The 19071-nt window shown below is 37.7% G+C and overlaps 1 protein-coding gene across 4 annotated transcripts in view; it reads right to left on the bottom strand.

Annotated features, from left to right (window-relative positions):
* Positions 1–19071, bottom strand: part of ULK4 (unc-51 like kinase 4) — a 608666-nt gene that overhangs the window by 572598 nt on the left and 16997 nt on the right. For 2 of the 4 annotated variants that reach the window (XM_025883716.2, XM_025883723.2), the window contains 9 exons: positions 17354–17429; positions 14133–14225; positions 11999–12114; positions 11781–11850; positions 10129–10225; positions 4922–5026; positions 2446–2506; positions 923–1104; positions 548–594 (listed from right to left, as the gene is read on the bottom strand). In XM_025883716.2, coding sequence (XP_025739501.1) covers positions 548–594; positions 923–1104; positions 2446–2506; positions 4922–5026; positions 10129–10225; positions 11781–11850; positions 11999–12114; positions 14133–14225; positions 17354–17429 — 847 coding nt within the window. The remainder of the gene's footprint in view (positions 1–547; positions 595–922; positions 1105–2445; positions 2507–4921; positions 5027–10128; positions 10226–11780; positions 11851–11998; positions 12115–14132; positions 14226–17353; positions 17430–19071) is intronic. The other 2 variants (XM_025883719.2, XM_073901588.1) reach the window with 2 other exon arrangements.

Genomic DNA, 19071 nt, shown 5'->3' with positions numbered 1-19071 from the left:
ATGCATCACGTAAGGGAAAGATAAGAGTCACAAGGGAAAACTCTGCAGGAAGCAAAACTAAAACACAGGAGGAATCAAGTGTTTAATAAAGAACACTCAAAAGGGCACCTGGGTGGCTCAGTCGCTAAGCAGCTGCCTTCGGCTCAGGTCATGATCCCAAGGTCCTGGGATCGAGCCCCACATGGGGTTCCCTGCTCAGCGGGAAGCCTGCTTCTCCCTCGCCCACTCCCCCTGCTTGTGTTCCCTCTCTTGCTGTGTCTCTGTCAGATAAATAAATAAAATCTTAAAAAAAAAAAAAATACTCAAAAGAGGAACAGTAACAAAGTTTCCAGATGTAGTTTATATAATCCTAGAATTATATTTATAATAGTTTAAGGCCTATTTTGAAATCTTTTTAAATTTGCAGTTGGGATACCTATGATTTGCCTATGACTGCCTATGATTCAGAGTAATTATTACTTCAGTATATAAGAATTTGGACCTATGTGCTTTTGATAAATGTTGTAACTATTAATGAATAATTTATTAAAATATAAATGATACTTACATATCCCAGTTTGGAGCTATTCGCAAATGCTGGATTAGCAACTGGAACTAGAATTAAAAAAAAATAAGATGTACATTTCATTCATGAAATGACACAGAAAGTGACTAACACATCTGACCTGTAGACAATGGAAAAGTGAACCCTGCACTACGAGACAACAAAAAAAGTTCAAGATTACTGTCTATTCAACTGCTTTCAGATGTGAGAATTAATTTCGGCAAACCTATAATCTTGATAAATCATTTTTTTCCACTGTAATTAGATCAAATTAATATTTTAGCACTAATTTTTTAATCTCAACAGAAATATAAAAGTTACATGCAAAAGGCACACTGCAAGGACCAGGAAAGGAGTCTTTACAACCAAACTACGTACCAGCGGGGAATGGAGGAGCCGGGTAGCCACGTCCCGGTGTCCAGCCACAACACACAGATAGCAAAGGAGATTGAGCTTGGCTCGGGAGGCCCCCAAGCTCTTCTCACCGGAGTCAATCTGTGAGCACACTTGTTGCAAAAAGTCATTCCAATCTTGGTCTTTTAGAAATACTAACTTATCCACTGGAGAGGAAAGAAAATGTTAAAAGTAGGTATCATGTAAAAAAAAAAAAAAATGCTGAAAACACTACAAGAGAAATAAATGGAACATAGAATTTCAATAAATAAGATGAGGACTAAGAAAGTCCTAACTTTACAATGTCAAAACCAAAAAGTCCACCGAAGATGACACTACTTTTATTTATTCTTCTAGATTCCTCTTTTTCTATCCAGGGAGACTTTTTCCACTATGTGCATGGAAAACTATGCATAACAGATGCCTACAAGAGAATCATCCTGCAACCTAGAATCTAACAAAATACAAAGCTAAACTGTATCACAAAAAAGCAAAAATAGCCTTTGTATAAATAAAGCAATCTAGCCTTAAAATATCAGAAAAGCCAAGAACTGTACAGTTGTTAAAAGGTTCCAATGAAATTAAGCATAACAGGTTAATAGTCCTCTGGAAAGTCCAAGTCCAAACCCTCCACAAACAGAAAACAAAAACTGGGCAATGAGATGCCATCTAAAACTAACATAGTTTCAGTTAATTTCTATCTTTAAACAGAATAAGCTGTAATAATAATTTCTTAAAATAATTCAACATAAAGGGAGAAAGGGAAGGAATATTTTGAAATACTCTAAGGTTTTCATGAATAGTGGTTCTACTTGGCACAGTTTATTTAAATTTGAATATATTTTACTTTTAATTTACTTTGATTTGCTTTTAAATTATAGATTATACTCTAGCTATGATGACAAATTTTTTCTGGATCTAGCTTAATAGCTGCAAATAGATTTTATCAAACAAAATACACCAAAATTTAAGGCATAAAACAATTTCTGATGTTCATCCCAATTAAGACTTCCCATTAGGTGAAAGGAAACATAACAATCATCCTTTAAGTTACTTAAGTATCTCCATTCCCACACCACGAGATACCATAAGTATCTCCATTCCCACAAAAGTGAACCCCGTTGTCAACTGCCCCACTCTCTGAAGTGGAATCTCAGTTCTTCATTATGGTCTCCACCCCTCTGTACCCACAAGAGCACCATAAGTGTTGAAAATTCAATGGACTCTACAAAGGGCAAGAGCAAGAGAAGGGCTCACCCAGCTTTACAGGAATTTTCAGTCCCCCAAGAGTACATGGCAGCCCAGACTCAGCTGAGTAAGGTGAAACGCTCGCACGAATGGATTATAGGTTTATAACATACACAGCTCTGCCCCAAGAATACAGCCAGGTGGCAAGAACACAGGAACTCAGCTATTCAATAAATAAGATATTCCATTTGCTATTAAATTTCTGATTTATACTTATCTTCTAAGAGTCCATGTGTTTGACAAGGCCGCTATAATCCTACCTGAATGTGCCGGTAGATGCAGTATCTTTGGATCAAATTTAATTGGTGGTTGTTTCATTATCTGTGGTAGAAAAAAACAAAAAAAACTTCTAAGACGCCTTTTGAGACAGCTATCTGTCTCCTAATATATTGCCTATTACCAGATTATAAATCAATTAGGGCAGAATTAAAAAAAAACTGAAAATTTGTCACTAAAAAGAATTCAACATTGCCCTTCAGCTTAAAATATACAAACACAGATAATAATTTATAAAAATAAAATCATTTCAGGGCACCTGTCTGGCTCAGTCAGTAGAACATGTGACACTTGATCTCTGGGTCGTGAGTTCAAACCCCACATTGAGGGTAGAGTTTACCTCAAATACGTAAAATTTTTTAAATATCAATTCAATTGATATCTGCAATAAACTAAAGCTTCATTAAAAAAGAAGCACTTTATCCCGGTAAGGATATCCTTAAAAGGATATCTTCTTAAGCTAATCAACCTCTAGGTTAGAAATTTAGTCATATCAACAAATACTTATTGGGTGCCTGAGAGGGTGAGGCAGTATGCTAAGTGCTATGGGGGATAACCAAGACATAAAAGACACAATCCTACGGTCAGAGAACTGATACTCTGATTGGGAAGATAAAAACTGCTAAAAAAAAAAAAAAAAATACAATATTGAACAATGCAAAATGGGCAGGACATAATTAGAGTTGGAACATTCCACAGAAAGAAAATTTTCTAAAATATTAGAGAATGCGGCAAGCACTCTAGGCTGACAAGGTTTATGGAAGAGCTGGAGGGAGGCTGAGGTTTTAAAGAATGGTAAGGACTTCGTGGTTGAATTAGAGAACAAATCCATTGCAGGAAGCTGTAAACAGCATTAATAGGGAAGCACACAATTGGTTCATTTAAGAAAGGGAAAAAAACAGGTAGTTTGCTCCGTAAGTTTGGAACAACAAAGGGTACTTTCATCCTGAGACTTTTAATTAAAAATTTCAACCATCATCTCTATGTCTAAATCCTCCAAAACTTCTCTATAGAGAATTTTAAAAAGCTTAGCTGGTCATATTCTTGCCAAAAATGTATAACCTCATACATACTAATCATAAGAAACACTTAGACAAACCCAGCTTGAGCGACAGTCTACAAAATACCTGACCAGTACTCTTCAAAATGTCAAGGTCATGAAAGCCAAGGTCAGGAAAGCTGAGAAATAACCACAAGGCCATGAAAGCCAAGGTCAGGAGGTAGGAGGAAAAGAAGGCCTAACAGCAAACTGTTAACAAGAGACCCTAGAATAGAAAAAGGACATCAGTGGTATAACTGGTAAAATTCAATAAATTTGGGCATTTAGTTAATAGCACAGTACCAATGTTAATTCCCTGGCTTTGCTAACCATTCCATGGGGCTATAAGATGCTAACATTAGGAAAAGCAGGGTAAAAACTATACAGGAACTCTACTATTTTTGAACCTTTTCTGTGTGTCTAAAATTAGAAGTTAAAACAATTTCTCCTAAGGTTTCCCCAAAACAATTAAGTATGGTTATAAAAGAAATAAAGAAACAGAAAAAATATGGTCAAAAGATATTACAAACTCTTCTTAGAAGGTCCACTGGGAAAATGACCCATTACATTAAATTTGGCATGATACATAATTACTCTGCCAGATATCTGAACTCATGAAAAGAATTAGCTCCATTATGAAAAATTGTTGGGTAATCTATATTAAATCTTATCTACCTAATAAATAAATATGCATCCAAAAACCCATTTGTTCTAAATTACAGTAATGTTCCCCAATGAGGGGAGAGAAAATGGCCATAAATTAAAAACAGAAGAAGACATTTAAAAAGAAAATTAAAATACAGAATAGGTAGTACAGAGGGCCTGAGAAATTAATTTTTCTTTTCTTAAGCAGAATACTCATCCTCCCCTAGTAATACAGCACTACATTCCAAGTAACAGGAAGCAACAAAAATCACGCTGGGTATGACGTGCACTGTGAACCAGGACTCCCCAAGCTCCCAGTGTCTCCCCACCATCTGGCCTGTGGTCCTGAGCACCTGTGAGAGGGCATGGTCTCCGTGTGCCCTGCCCACCCACCCCAGTCGGGGGAGTGGTGGTCACCCACATCTGCTTTCCTAACACATCCACAACTACAGTGTTTGGAGAAATTCACCCAGTATACATGGATAAACGAAGGGACTGAGGACGAAGGTCTGAGGCCTAGAAGCCCATGGACAGAGGCGAGGCAGAGCTGATGCAGAAGAGGAAGAAACTCACCACTCAGTGAAGCCAAAAACAATGCAGGAAGAGAAGAGGGTTACAGACAGGGCGGGCATTAGAAATGTAGACACGTGGCACAAGTGACATAAAAGCAGACATGAGGAAAGGCAAAGAATATTTGCGATGAAAATATCACCAGGATTCCAGCTCCCAGGAAAGTCTAAAGCTCAGCCCTCAGCTGTTACAGCATCTTTCCACACCTTTGGATTGTCGATAATCGGGGTGACAACAAGATCAGAGTCCATGTAGATAAGCTCTCTCATCTGGGATTCCAGGTCCTGCTGACTCAGGCGTTCACTTGTATTCTGAAATAAGAACAAAAATGAGGCTTTGTTTCTGTGACTAGTGAAGAGCTTTTAAAAACTGAGCTCATAAGATGCTGAGTAAGACACCACTGGAAGGGTCACCTAGATTAGCACACCTCACTTTGCTAATCAAAACACTTTCACAGTCTTCTTTGATCCTCACAAAGATCCTCAGTCCTCTGTATCATCATTCCCATTTTTTTCCTTTTTTTTTTTTTTTTTTTTTTTATAACAGAAGGAAAACATAAAGCTCAGACAAAGTAAAAGACTTGTTTGTGTTTACCACAAAGGTTGGTTAGGACCAGAAAACAGATCTTCTGTAGTCTAATGTTCTAAGCTATGATGAGGCAAACTGGTTTTTCAATCACCAGCATGGTTTTTATCATTCATCCACTGAACACACATCACTTTATTCTGCTTTACAGAATATTCAGTACGAAGTTAAAAATTACAGCATAAAAGAATTTCAGGGTCAAGTTAGTACCTGTTACTTAAGTGTTAAAACCCTCTATAAAAGCTGAAGTAGAGTTAACACATAATGAAAATGAGTAACCAGATATTTGCCATCAGTTCCTTTGAGATGTTTCTTTGTGCTCAAACAGTAAACAGAACTCTCATTCCTAGTGCTATGTCTTAGGACCTCACATCAGACAAAATAAGAGGATTTACGCATTAAGAATTTCCACTGAAACACTGAACAGCAAACTGAACAAGACAGAAAACCAAATCAGTGAAGTGAAAAATGAGGAAATTATCCAAAACTGAGGCAGAGGCATGAAAAAAGGAATAGAATAATTAGCTAACAAAGTTCCTGGAAACCAAGACCACCCCTTTGCAATTTAGAAAACAGACATATATAAAAAAAAACACATGAAGAGTAAGTATGGAACAACTTTGGAAAACAAAAATTTTAATGCGTAAGGCATGGACTTTCAACACAGAAAGACTTCAAAGAAAGGCCATAATGAATGACTTATATTCTAATATAATATATTCTTATAAGAATTAGGCAGACCAATTAGAAATTTATATGTAAAAATTAATTTCCTATATATAAACAAAATGTATGCACAGATAACAGATTACAAAAACGAAATACCAAGGATGCCTGGGTAGTTCTGCCTCCCCTCCATCCATGCTGGTGAGCATCCAACTCCTGATTTCGGCTCAGATCATGATCTCAGGGTCATTAGATCGAGAACTGCATCAGGCTCTGCACTGGGTGTAGAGCCTACTCAAGATTCTCCCTCTCCTTCTGTCCCTCCCCACCCCTACTCACGCTCTCTCTATAAAAAAGAAAAACCTACTCATGAGAGCAAAAAATAAAATATAATGCTCAGGAATAAACTAAATGATCAAACACTACAATCTACTAAATGAAAAAAAATTAAGTTAAAAAATTATGTTCCCTTGTTTGAAAATGAACACATATGTATAGAACCAAAAGAAGATATGTCAAAATATAACCAGTAGTTCCTCTGGGTAATTAAATTACAAGTAGGTTTTGTTTTGGGTTTTTTTTTTTTTGTCCTCTCGTACAGTTTCTAAGTTTTCTACAATTTTTTTTTAAAGATTTTATTTGAGAGAGAGAGAGAGAGAGAGAGAGAGAGAGAGAGAGAGACAGCACAAGGAGGGAGAGCAGCAGAGGGAGAGGGAGCCCCACCCCAAGGTGGGGCTCCATCCCAGAACCTGGGGATCATGACCTGAGCCAAAGGCAGACGCTTAACCGACCGAGCCACCCAGGTGCCCCAAGTTTTCTAGAGGTATTATAAAAAGTGTGTAATTCAATCTAAAGTATCACTTAAAAAATTAGAAAAGATAAACTCTCATATAGTACTTATATAATTACTGCTTGAATATTCTCAATAAAATGATTAAGTGTACTCCTCTACAATAACCATGTGCCAGAAGAGATTCAACATCTATTTCAGATGCATTTTTTACTTTTACACTGATTTTCTATCTCACATATAACTAAACAATTATTGGCAGAATGAGATTATAATGCATTTATATTTCATTTCAATGCAGAAATAAGTTTCATGCAGTCCAAATGCATTTTACATTAAATAAAAATTACAGTAACAACTAAAAGCAAGTATATCTCTCAAGCACTAAATACGAGATAACTTGGAAAAACTTTAATTCAAAATATCTCTGCAGGGTGATAGACATTGGGGAGGGTATGTGCTATGGTGAGCGCTGTGAATTGTGTAAGACTGTTGAATCACAGACCTGTACCTCTGAAACAAATAATACATTATATGTTTAAAAAAAAAAGAAGAAGAAGAAGAAGAAGATAGCAGGAAGGGAAAAATGAAGGGGGCGAAATCAGAGGGGGAGACGAACCATGAGAGACGATGGACTCTGAAAAACAAACTGAGGGTTCTAGAGGGGAGGGGGGTGGGAGGATGGGTTAGCCTGGTGATGGGTATTAAAGAGGGCATGTACTGCATGGAGCACTGGGTATTATACACAAACAATGAATCATGGAACACTACATCAAAAACTAATGATGTAAAATATGGTGATTTACATAACAAAAAAAACTGAATGAAATTAAAGACCTAAACAAACAGACATTCCACATTCACGGAGGAAAACTTTACATTGTTAAAATGGCAATACTCCCCAAATTCAATGTCACTGCCATCACAATCCCAGCTGGCTTCTTTACAGAAACATGCAAAGTGCAAACTGATTCTAAAATTCACATGGAAATGCAAGGGATCCAGAATAGCCAAAAAATCTTGAAAAAGAACAAAGCTGGAAGAATCATACCTCCTAACTTCAAAACTTACTAAAAAGCTATGGTGATCAAGACAGGCAGCTAGGGGTACCTGGGTGGCACAGTCATGTAAGCATCCAACTCAATCTCAGCTCAGGTCTTAATCTCAGGGTCATGAGTTCAAGCCCTGCATTGGGCTCCATGCTGGGCATGGAGTCTACTTAAAAAAAAAAAAAAGAAAAGAAAGAAAAGAAAGAAAGAAAAGAAAAAAAATTGGGGCACCTATGTAGCTCAGTCAGTTGAGTGTCCAACTCTTGACTTCAGCTCATGTCATGATCTCAGGGTCATGAGACTGAGCCCTACACTGAGCTGTTTTGGGCCTGAAGCCTGCGTGGGATTCTCCCTCTCCCTCTTCCTCTTCCATTCCCCCTCCTCCCTCCCTCGCCCTTGTGCTTGCTCTCTTAGAAAAAAAAAAAAAATAGCTAACCAGTTATTGTACTACCAGCATGAGAAGGATGCACAGATCAACAGACTAGAGAGTCCAGAAATAAACCTCACCTTTATAGTCGATTGATAGTCAACTAGAATGCCAAGATAATTGTGGAAAGAACAGTCTTTTCAACAAATGGTGCTGAGACAAATGGAAATCCACATGCAAAACAATGAAGCTGGACCCCCTGCCTCATGCCATATACAAAAATTAACTCAAATGAATTAAAGAGCTAAAGGTAAGAGCTAAGCATAGGCATACACCTTTGTAACCTTTAAGTAGCCAATGGCTTCTAAATTATGACACCAGAAGCATAAACAACAAACATGCACACAAAAAGATAATTTGAACTACATCAAAATTTAAAATGTCTGTGCTTCAAAGGACACCACCACCAAGTCACATACCCAGAATATATAAAGAATTTCTACAATTCAAATGGGTAAAGATTTGAATTCTTCCAAAGGAGATATACATATGGTCCATAAGCATATGAAAAGATACTCAACCTAATTAACCATCAGAAATGCAAATCAAAACTAGATGAAATTTCATACACCCCAGTATTGCTACCATGCAGCATGATTCACAGTAGCCCAAAGGCTAAAGCAACCAAAGTGTCCAAAGATGGATGAACAGGAAAACAAAACATGGTTTATACACACAATGGACTATTAGCTTTAAAAAGGAATGAGATTCTGACACATGCCACAACATGGATGGACCTTGAAGATAGCACGCTGAGTGTAATAAGCCAGACACAAAAGGGCAAATATTATATAGTTCCACTTGTAGGAGATGACTAGGCAGATTCACAGAGGCAGAAAGTAGAATCATGGCTCCCAGGACTGAGAGGAAAGGGAGATGGGGAGCTATTGCTTAGTGGGTACACAGTCTCAGTTTGGGATATGAAAAAGTTCTGGAGATGGATGGTGGGAATGGTTGCACAAAAATGGGAAGGTACTCAATGACACAGAACTGTCCATTTAAAGATAGTGAAATGGTAAATTTTACATAGTCTATTTTACCACAATTAGAAAGCAAACGGACAGTAACAAGTTTTGTTAGGGATGGGTAAACACTGGAATTCTCACCCACTGCTGGGGGACAATGTAAAATGGCACAGCTGTCTCGGAACACGGAGTTACCACACACTGCCACAATTACACTCCTACAGGTATGAGGAGAAATAAACACATGCCCACTCAAAACCGTGCATACGAAACTTCACAGCAGCACAATTTACAATAGCCACAGGTGGAAATGACCCACATGTCCACTAACTGATGAATGGAAACATACAATGTGGTATATACAACAGATTATTTTTTGGCACTAAAAAGAAACATAGGACTGATACACACTGTAATTTGGATGAATCTTAAAAACGTTAGGTTAGGTGAAAAAAAGCCAGTCACAAAAGAACACATATTGTGTTATTTCATTTACACGCAATGTCCAGAATAGACAAATGTATAAAGACAAAAATGCGTGGTTGCCTAGGGTCAGAGGAGAGAGAAATTGAGGGAAGATGGGAGTGACTGCTAATAGGTGTGCGGTTTCTTTGTGGGATGATGAGTGTTCTCAAGCTGACTGTGGTGATGGCTGCATGACTCCATGAATATGCTCAAAGCGCCTGAATTGTACACTCCAACTGGGTGAATTACATGGGATGTCAATCATATCTCAGGAAAGCTGTTATCAAAGAAATAACTATGAACCAACTCCCTCTTAAGAGTACTTACCAGAAAAACCAGTGATCAAAGATGACGACTTAATTGTAAATTTCGTCATTTCGATCATAGTTCAAAGATGAACTTGGCAATTATTCTTCTGAGTCTCTATATCATATGTGAAAAAAACAAAAAGTCCCCCTCTGCTCACCGTGACTGAAGGAGAAGTCTTCTGGGGTGAATGCTGAGTCCTATCCTCACCAGGACTTAATCCCACTGCAGTGCTCGTTCTTGGAGTTGGACGAGAACTGGAAAATACAGACCAGTCAACATTACTCACATTCTAGAAACCTTTACGTGTTTACTATTATCTGGAGGAGAAAAAAAAAAACACACCTCATGGAAAAAAAAAACAGAATAATCAAGATTCTAGGTGATCTCATATATTTAAACCCTAATTTGTGATTATCCAACACTTTTTTTGTAAATGTCAAAGCAATTTCCTGGCTAATTTATTTCTTTTATTTATAGCACCTATGTTATATACAGTAGTTTCTATTTTAACTAAAAACCTTAAAACATTGATTTTATTATTTTTTAAATGTCTGCTGGTATCAGGATTGACATAATAAAATAGATCGGACTCTACAAAGGATGGAAAATATTTACAATTTCAGAATATGTTTGAAATGGAAAATGATCTTGGTACCTATTTAAGAAACAAGTTATAATCTGCATCTCTTTTTAATGATCCCTCCTACCCTTAAAATTGGTTGTCATACTCTGTGGGTCACTCCATTACTCCTGGGTCTCTGAGTTTTTCATTTTAAGAAATTTTTCCATTCAGATCATTAGGGTCTTTTACAATGAATTCCTTCAAATTCCCAAGTATCAAGATTCTCTCCTCTCTTTCACTTATCTGTTTATTCATTCCTTGAACAAGTCCTTATTTAACTCACAAAATATGCCAAAGATCAAAGTTTTTAAAAACTGAATTTAAAATACCTAGAATGTATATAGATAAAGTTAACATATTTTTTATTTAAATAGAGTAAAACAAGTCAGGAAACTTTAGTTCATTGTTACAACCCCTATGTCATTAAAATAAAACTATTTGTGTCTAAGACTAAAACTATAAATAAAATGTAACACTTAACACGTATTACTAAGATTTTAAATACATTGGTCTTAATCACATTAAAATACCATTTGATTTTTTGGGCACCTGGGTGGTTCAGTCGGTTAAGCGACTGCCTTCGGCTCAGGTCATGATCCTGGAGCCCCAGAATCAAGTCCCGCATCGGGCTCCCTGCTTGGCAGGGAGTCTGCTTCTCCCTCTGACCCTCCCCCCTCTCATGTGCACTCTCTCTCTCTCTCTCTCATTCTCAGTCTCTCAAAATAAATAAATAAATCTTTAAAAAAATAAAAATAAAAAAATAAAATACCTTTGATTTTTTAATTATTTCGATGATTACATTATTAAGTAAACATTATTGAGGCCTCCATATAAAACATCACAACAAAAAACACCTGTTCTTTCCTGTGGGCCTTTATCCAATAAAGAAGCTGGCCTGCTAAAATTTCAAATCTAATTCTATTTGAAGGGAAAGTACAAAATGAAGATGTTTCAACCCTTATGAATAGGTGGTTCAATTAAAAACTTTTAAAAGTGCACAGCCAAGTCAACATTCCATTGGCCAGCACTTAACATTAACTTTGAAAGCAGAGAGTGAAACTGGAATTTGGCACTCACATCCCTGTCCTTTAGCTCTGTGTAACACAGTTTGGCACCAGGACAACAGATGCTTCGGGAAGACCCTGTCATCTCCCACGGATTCTCTCCTGTTCTGTCAACATACATACCTGAGAAGAAACATGGACTCATTCAGTTGACCCCCAACAGTACTTTTAGGCCGCAACTCAGTTGGATTTTCTGTGGCAGGAAAGAAAAACATTATCCATAAAGGACCAAAAATACCATGAGAAGAGCAGGATGCAGACTTAAAGGAGTGGTAACAAAAACTAGAAACTCTCAGAAACAGCATTGTGAGCGGCAGGAACGTGCTCCAGTGAGAGCTCACCTAGTCTGAAAGAGTGACTTAGTCGTTGACCACTCTTCTCCCCCTTGGCTTGTCTGCTCAGAGGCTTCAAAAACTCCTTGGAATCTTGTATCCCAGAATGCTCCATCACTTTCCTGCTGTTCAACAGGAGAAAGCCAACACAATCAAATTTACTTTTGAGCTTTCTATCATTTTCTGTGTAGAACAAGAGGTGGGAAAAGATCATTAACTTACAAGTAACATTTGGCAAAGCCGTGGAGTTGGAAAGTATGGTCACTGAGTAGCTAAAATGAGCACTCACTATACCAAAGGCATTGTACAGAGTCTATAAACCTTATCCCTGAGAAATAAATAGCAGCACTCAGATTGGGGAAAGAAACCAGAACTCAAAGTACCAATAAACCCACAGTGAGTTTCCCATTTATTTTTTCTCCTTCCAGTATTGCCTGGCCTGGACTCAAAGGCAATAAGTACAGACAAAAGGAGCCCCCAAGAGAAGCTTCCTATTTCTGTTCTAAGGAACAGGACAGGGGACCTCTAAGGGTCAGAGCAGGGGAAATCCCCTGGTTTGTTTTGGTTTTTTGTTCTGTTTTGTTTCTTTTTCCATTTTATTCTGTTCCAGTCTCCGGGTAATCCTGCAGCAGCTAGCTGGGGAAACAGCAGCTTCTAGCCAGTGCCTACAACAGAGAGGGGCACCTCCTTTAATCACACAGCTATGATCTCAAGAACATGAGGCAAATCCCTGTTGCTCTGTTCTTTTTTTCTCCTATCTCGCTGTCCTCCTGCCACTTGGCCCCAAACACCTGCAGCAAGACATAAAAATTCTAAAATAGCATGACTAAGTGGGGTTTACTGTAGGATTGCAAGGCTGGCTCAATATTTGAAAACCAATTTATGTAAGAGTCCATAATCAGAGCCTAAAGAAGAAAACCCATATGATCTTATCAACTGATAGAAAAAGGCATTTGACAAAATTGAACATTCATTCAAACTACAAAGAGCAGCTACACAAACCTCCAGCTCATTTTACTTAATGGTGAAAGGCTGAAGGCTTTCACCCCAGAGGCAGAAACTAGGCAAAGATATTCACGTTCATCACTCCCGTTCAACATCTTACTGAAAAAGGCTTAGCAAGGGCAATAAGGCAAGAAACAAAATCAAAGGCATAGAGATTTAAAAGGGAAGATGACAAATTAAGGGCAGAGGTGTTCTGTGACTTGCTAATGCTAGAAGACCAGGACCAGGGCCCCACTTTCTGTAGTCCCCACAGACCCTAACACAATGGGGAGAACAGGATTGAATCTCACTGGATCAGAGAAACCCAAGTTTGGGAGAGACCTTAACTAAAACTCAGGCTTCTCTTATCCAATACACTGAATCTGCCAAGATGAAAATCCAGAATCAGACAATCATTCACCACTGAATAAGTGGAGGGGGAGCAAAGCCAATTAACAGAACTTTATTTGACCACTTCTCAGCTGGTTCTTTATACCACCACTTGTGTAAGTGTCCTGGGCTAAGAAGATTTCATAACAAAAATGAGGTGTGTTAGTCAGGATCAGACAGGAGCTAGGTTATACTGTGGTAAAACACAACCCACCAATCCCAGTGGCTTAAATCTCATCACTTTGTCTCACTCACGCACACAGCCATTGCAGGGAAGCTACACTCATCACAGTCATGGAAGACCCGGCCTGACAGCAACCCTATTTGGACATCTTCATCCCAGTTACCCCATCAGGGGGAAGAAATGTGTCAAATCGCACACTGGCTTGTGAGGTTTCCATGCAGAATGAACACACGTCACTTCTGCTCACATTTCATTAGCCAAAGCAAGTCACATAACCACATCTAACTCAAAACGGGGAAATGAGATCCTACCATGTGCGTGCAAGGTGGAAAGTGAGTTACAGTTGGTGGCCAGAGCCAATGACTAGCATACTAAATCACTGGAGAATAAACAACTGATCAGAAAAAGCAAATTCGAGAACACAGAATGTCATGACTAAACTCTTTAAGCAACGCTTAAAGAAATGTTTGATTTTCTCCTAGTCAGCGGAGAAATTCATGTCACTGATGCTGCATTGATAGAACAGTAATCAGTATGATCATCTAATAACCATGCCCCCCACACAAAGATAAGCTTATATACTACCTGACGTTGGAATCCTCAGGGCTTGATTCCTGATCTTTCCTAGTGAAGGCATCCTTCCAAAATGAATGCTGCAGTAAGCCTGCCCAAGTTAATCTTTATAAAACATAATGGTTAAAATTCTATGTTAACATGATTTATTTACCATGCACAATTCCCAAGTCATGTCCCAACTACATCTACCAGATTTTAGGATTTATAAATTTGTCTCTATAAATGAAACTCAGCAATTCTTTCATACTTTACTTTCATTTTTTTTTTTTTTTAAGATTTTAATTATTTGAGAGACAGAAAAGGCACCAGAGAGCACATATATGGGCAGAGGGGATACGGGAGAGAGTCTCAAGCAAACGCCCTGCTGAGTGCGGAGCCTGACTCGGGGCCCAATCCCACCACCCTGAGATCATGACCTGAGCCAAAACCAAGAGTAGGACGCTTAACCAACTGAGCCACCCAGGCGCCCCTATTTTCATTTTAGTATATAATTAATCTCTTAGTGAAACCCAAAAAAATAATTCAGAAGCCTTAAATGGTACCAAATGAAAGAATCTGACAACTAAGTATTAGAAGTCTCAGTGCTCATATTCCATGGAGCCTGATGAAAGCATTTTGGGTTCTCAAAAACAGTCTATGAAAGGAGTCTGTAATTAACTTAAAATTTTAAAGTAAACATATCAATTATCAATCTATAATTCTGTCATCCTTTATTCTATATACCCTACCTGTTTCACACATTTCATTTTGGGGACTTCACTTTTAGAACCGCATTCAGAAATAAACAAGAAAGTTAACCTCATAATTTTACACAGTCATACTTCTGCGTAGGAGCCAAAATGTTATCTAGCTAGTTCACCCACATTAAAATGACTTCAGGCTGTATCTAAAATCCAGACTTATTTTCAATGCATTAGTTTTTATAATTAATAGAGTAGGTTTCTAGTTATAATCATCAGACTTGGAATGGTTAAGCCTGACTGAAATTTCAAAACAAAAGAGAAAATGTGATTATTCAAAATGTCTCTATTGAAATAAAGACTACATTGGGGTGCCTGGGTGGCTTGGTTGGTTAAGCATCCGACTCTTGATTTCGGCTCAGGTCTTGATCTCAGGGTCATGAGTTCAAGCCCTGTGTTGGGCTCCACACTAGGCATGGAGCCTACTTAAAAGAAAGAAAAAAAGAAAAACTATTTAGATCAAAACTAAAACATGATTAATGAAGAGAAAGAATCTGCAATCACACATAATACCCCTTTTATACAAAGGGCTCTTAAAATTCACTAACAGAGAAATAAAAATTGCCAATAAAGTGAAATTTCTTTTTCATCTGGCAGCTTGGCAAATATAAATAAGGTCAACAAAGTCCATTGTAGGTAACACAGGGAGGGAAGGGGCTCTCTAAGGTTACTAAACCAGCACACATTCCAAGAACGTAGCAAATGCATCAAACTGTTTCATGTTCTTAGCCTCTGGCCACCAAACCCACCGTCAGAAATCTCTCCAAAGCTGCTAACTACCTAAGTGAACAACAAATACACAAAAGGATTTTTACTGTAGCAGCCCATATAATATTCTAAATCAAGAAATACTCTAGGGGCACCTGAGTGGCTCAGTTGTTAAACGGCTGCCTTCGGCTCAGGTCATGATCCCAGAGTCCCGGGATTGAGCCCCGCATCGGGCTCCCTGCTCAGCGGAGAGCCTGCTTCTCCGTCTCCCTCTGCTGCTCCCCCTGCTTGTGCTCTCTCTCTCTGTCAAATAAATAAAAATCTTAAAAAAAAAAAAAAAAACACTCTAAATGTGCTTAAGGTTAGCACATGTACATTCTACAGCCATTTAAAAGGACTTAGCATATAAAAAGAACTAGGTTACAGAGTGGTACCACTTATGCAATAAAGTATACAAGAATATTAATATGTGGAAATGTGAATACACCATTCTCAAGTATATTTGTATCCTACCAAAAGAAAGACTATAGCAAAATAACACCAATCCTAAAAGCAGCCATTGTAAGCGCAAGGGGTTTGTCCTACAACTTATACAAGAATTAGCATCTCCTTCTGCAGTTTTTCTCTTATATTTAAGGAACCTAGAGAATGCATTATTTTACATGCTACACTGAACTGACTCTTCATTTTACACCCTGAAGCAAAGACCCCAAATAGTTGCCTAAAAATCCCCCAGTTACCTGGAGGCAGAATCTGAAATAGAAACCAGTTGCTCTTGTCTGCCAACCCAGGGAGGCCCCCTCCGGGCTGCTCCCCTCCTCCCTTCCACCCTCCCCTATCCCGTGCCACAGTGATTTCTAACTTTCTGCCATTACTGTAACCCAGAAAATTCACACTGTGCCTATGATCCTCGCACTTGATACCCTCGTTATGACAGGATTATCATAAAAACATATCACATTAAAATACCACTCAGTAGTTATTACATTAACTATCTTGACAGCATCATCCCTCGTTCAATAGTGTAAGACAGTTTTAGCCTGAAATCCACAATGGGAAAAAATGCCCCTCTTGGATTTGGGAGTTACAAGAAAATCTGTCAACCTACTATGCAACTATTTAATATATTAAAGGATAAATGGACTTTTAAAACTTCCTCATGATTAAAAACCCCTGCAAACAGAGAGAGAAACCAAGAAACAGACTCTTAACTAGAGAAAACAAACTGCTGGTTACCAGAGGGGAGGTGGGGGGGAGGATGGATGAAATAGGTGCTGGGGATGGAGGAGGGCACTTGCTGCGATGAGCACCGGGTGATGTATGGAAGTGCTGAATCACCGTATTGTATACCTGAAGCTAATATCACACTGTATGTTAGGGGCACCTGGGTGGCTTAGTCGGCTAAGCAGCCGACTCTTGATTTCAGCTCAGGTCATGACCTTAGGTCATGGGATCGAGCCCCACGTAGGGCTTCCCACTCAGCAGGGAGTCTATTTCTCCCTCTCCCTCTGCCCCTCCCCTCACTCACCCTCTTTCACTTTCTCTAAAATAAACACATCTTTAATATTACACTGTATGTTAACTGGAATTAAAAACTTAAAAATACCTGCAACAGAGAGAAAACTCTAAAAAAAAAAAAAAAAAAGAAAGAAAAGAAACAAAATCTGAGTTTATGGTAAGAGTAATTCGAATAGCTCTCTATATATAACAGTACTATTTTAGAAGTACTTGAAAGGAGAAAAAGATTCCTTTTCTCCATACTAAAATACTACCCATACATACCTTTTCTGAGGATCTTTTTGAAGTAAGCCATCAAGCAAATTAATAAAATCTGAAGAAGCTTTAGGAAGAGAAGGATCTATACACAAATTGATTCCCAAAAAGAAAAACAAGTGGTAAGTACATGAATACATACCCTACACCATACCATACTATTTAGAGTAATAGTATTTTAAACACATATCATTTTTAAGAAAACACTGAATCCATTATTAACAATTACAGCCTCCATTTAATGGGGGGGTGAGGTGTGGGCATAAAAATAAATATTTTTTCCTAGACCATAAAAAACATGAATCTCAAAAACTGAGTCTTGACTAACCTCTCAACTTTCTCTTTATTGAATAAGCCCAGTAAGGATCACCAGCCCGACAAACTCATACCCTTATCTTCAACTTTTAATTATGCCTCATTTTCTGAGGCATTCTTAATTTGACCAACTTGACAATAAAAATACTTGCAATCCTTCTTTTCTCCCTCTCCCTCTTTTAAAGATTCTTAACAGGAAAATAATAAATATGACAATATTATGATACTGGCCGATTCCAGTATTCTCCAAATGTTAGTTCTTTTTAACTTAGAATATACCACAACCAAATTATCAGTCTCTGGTTACAAGTGGCCATGAAGACAGCGGACAAAGACATGAAACAGAAGGTGTTACTGGGCACTATGGCCACAGTTAAAGGAAGATGCCTAATTAAGCCTGGGCCACCAGGGGTATCCTGACCAGACCTTTGACACCTGCATTTTCAGTTTCTGTTCCCTGCATAAAAATCCTTAACTTACAGGACAAACCAATAATATTATGAGTATTCAAAACAAAACAAAAATCAGAAATCACCATTACAGGAGATAGCTTTGGTAGAAATCAGTCATTCTTAATATAAAAGTTAAAGAATAAACAAATGCAGTTTCGTTTTGTTTTAATAAGTATAGACTATTTTCAAAATAAGATTTTGGGTTTTTTTCCCTCTCAGGATGGCTCTTGAAATCCTAAAAGAATTCTGCATTCCCAGTTCTTCCATTAATTACTTTTAAAAGTTTTCTCTTCTAAAAACGTACATGTTAGGTAAAGTCCTGTTTTCATTTGTGTGTCTTGAAACTCACTTTTTTTGTGGTGTACATCCAGCAAAGTGCTTTACTATCTTTTTGTGTTTGGGGCTTTTTCCTTTTCTTGCCTTACAATTGTTAGTGGTAGATTGTTATATTAATCAAAATTCATATGATTAAAGTTCCAATACTTTTAAAATACTACAACTATATCTAGTTTAAAAGACTTTAAAAACTCATCAGGGACATTCTGATTGAGATAAGGACTGACAAATGACTGACTTGTCCCTATTTAAATACTAAACAGAAATAACTACATGGAACATGAGCACAAAGTAAATGATACACAAGAAAAAAATAACAGAAGTTTGGGTTTTTAAAATTTTTAACCAGACTTCTGTTGATATGAGCACAAAATAATTTGTGTTTTTAAATGAGGGCATCTATTAGTACTTTGTTCTTCATTTCAAGGTCTTAAAAAGCAAAGGGAATGCTAACATTTCTAAAAATATAAATCTGGAACTATTCATAAAATGTAAATTTGGGGATTAGGAATCAAAAAACAGACTTTGGATAAAAATCTACCATAAGTGTCAGATGTAAACTAACTGCATTTATCTCACACACACACACACACACACACACACACACACACACACACACACACA

The sequence above is a fragment of the Callorhinus ursinus genome, unplaced genomic scaffold (assembly GCF_003265705.2).
Source record: "Callorhinus ursinus isolate GAN/ISIS: 27379988/994484 unplaced genomic scaffold, GSC_fseal_2.0 scaffold1, whole genome shotgun sequence".
NCBI classification, from domain to species: domain Eukaryota; kingdom Metazoa; phylum Chordata; class Mammalia; order Carnivora; family Otariidae; genus Callorhinus; species Callorhinus ursinus.
This window is presented reverse-complemented; position numbering and strand designations above follow the sequence as displayed.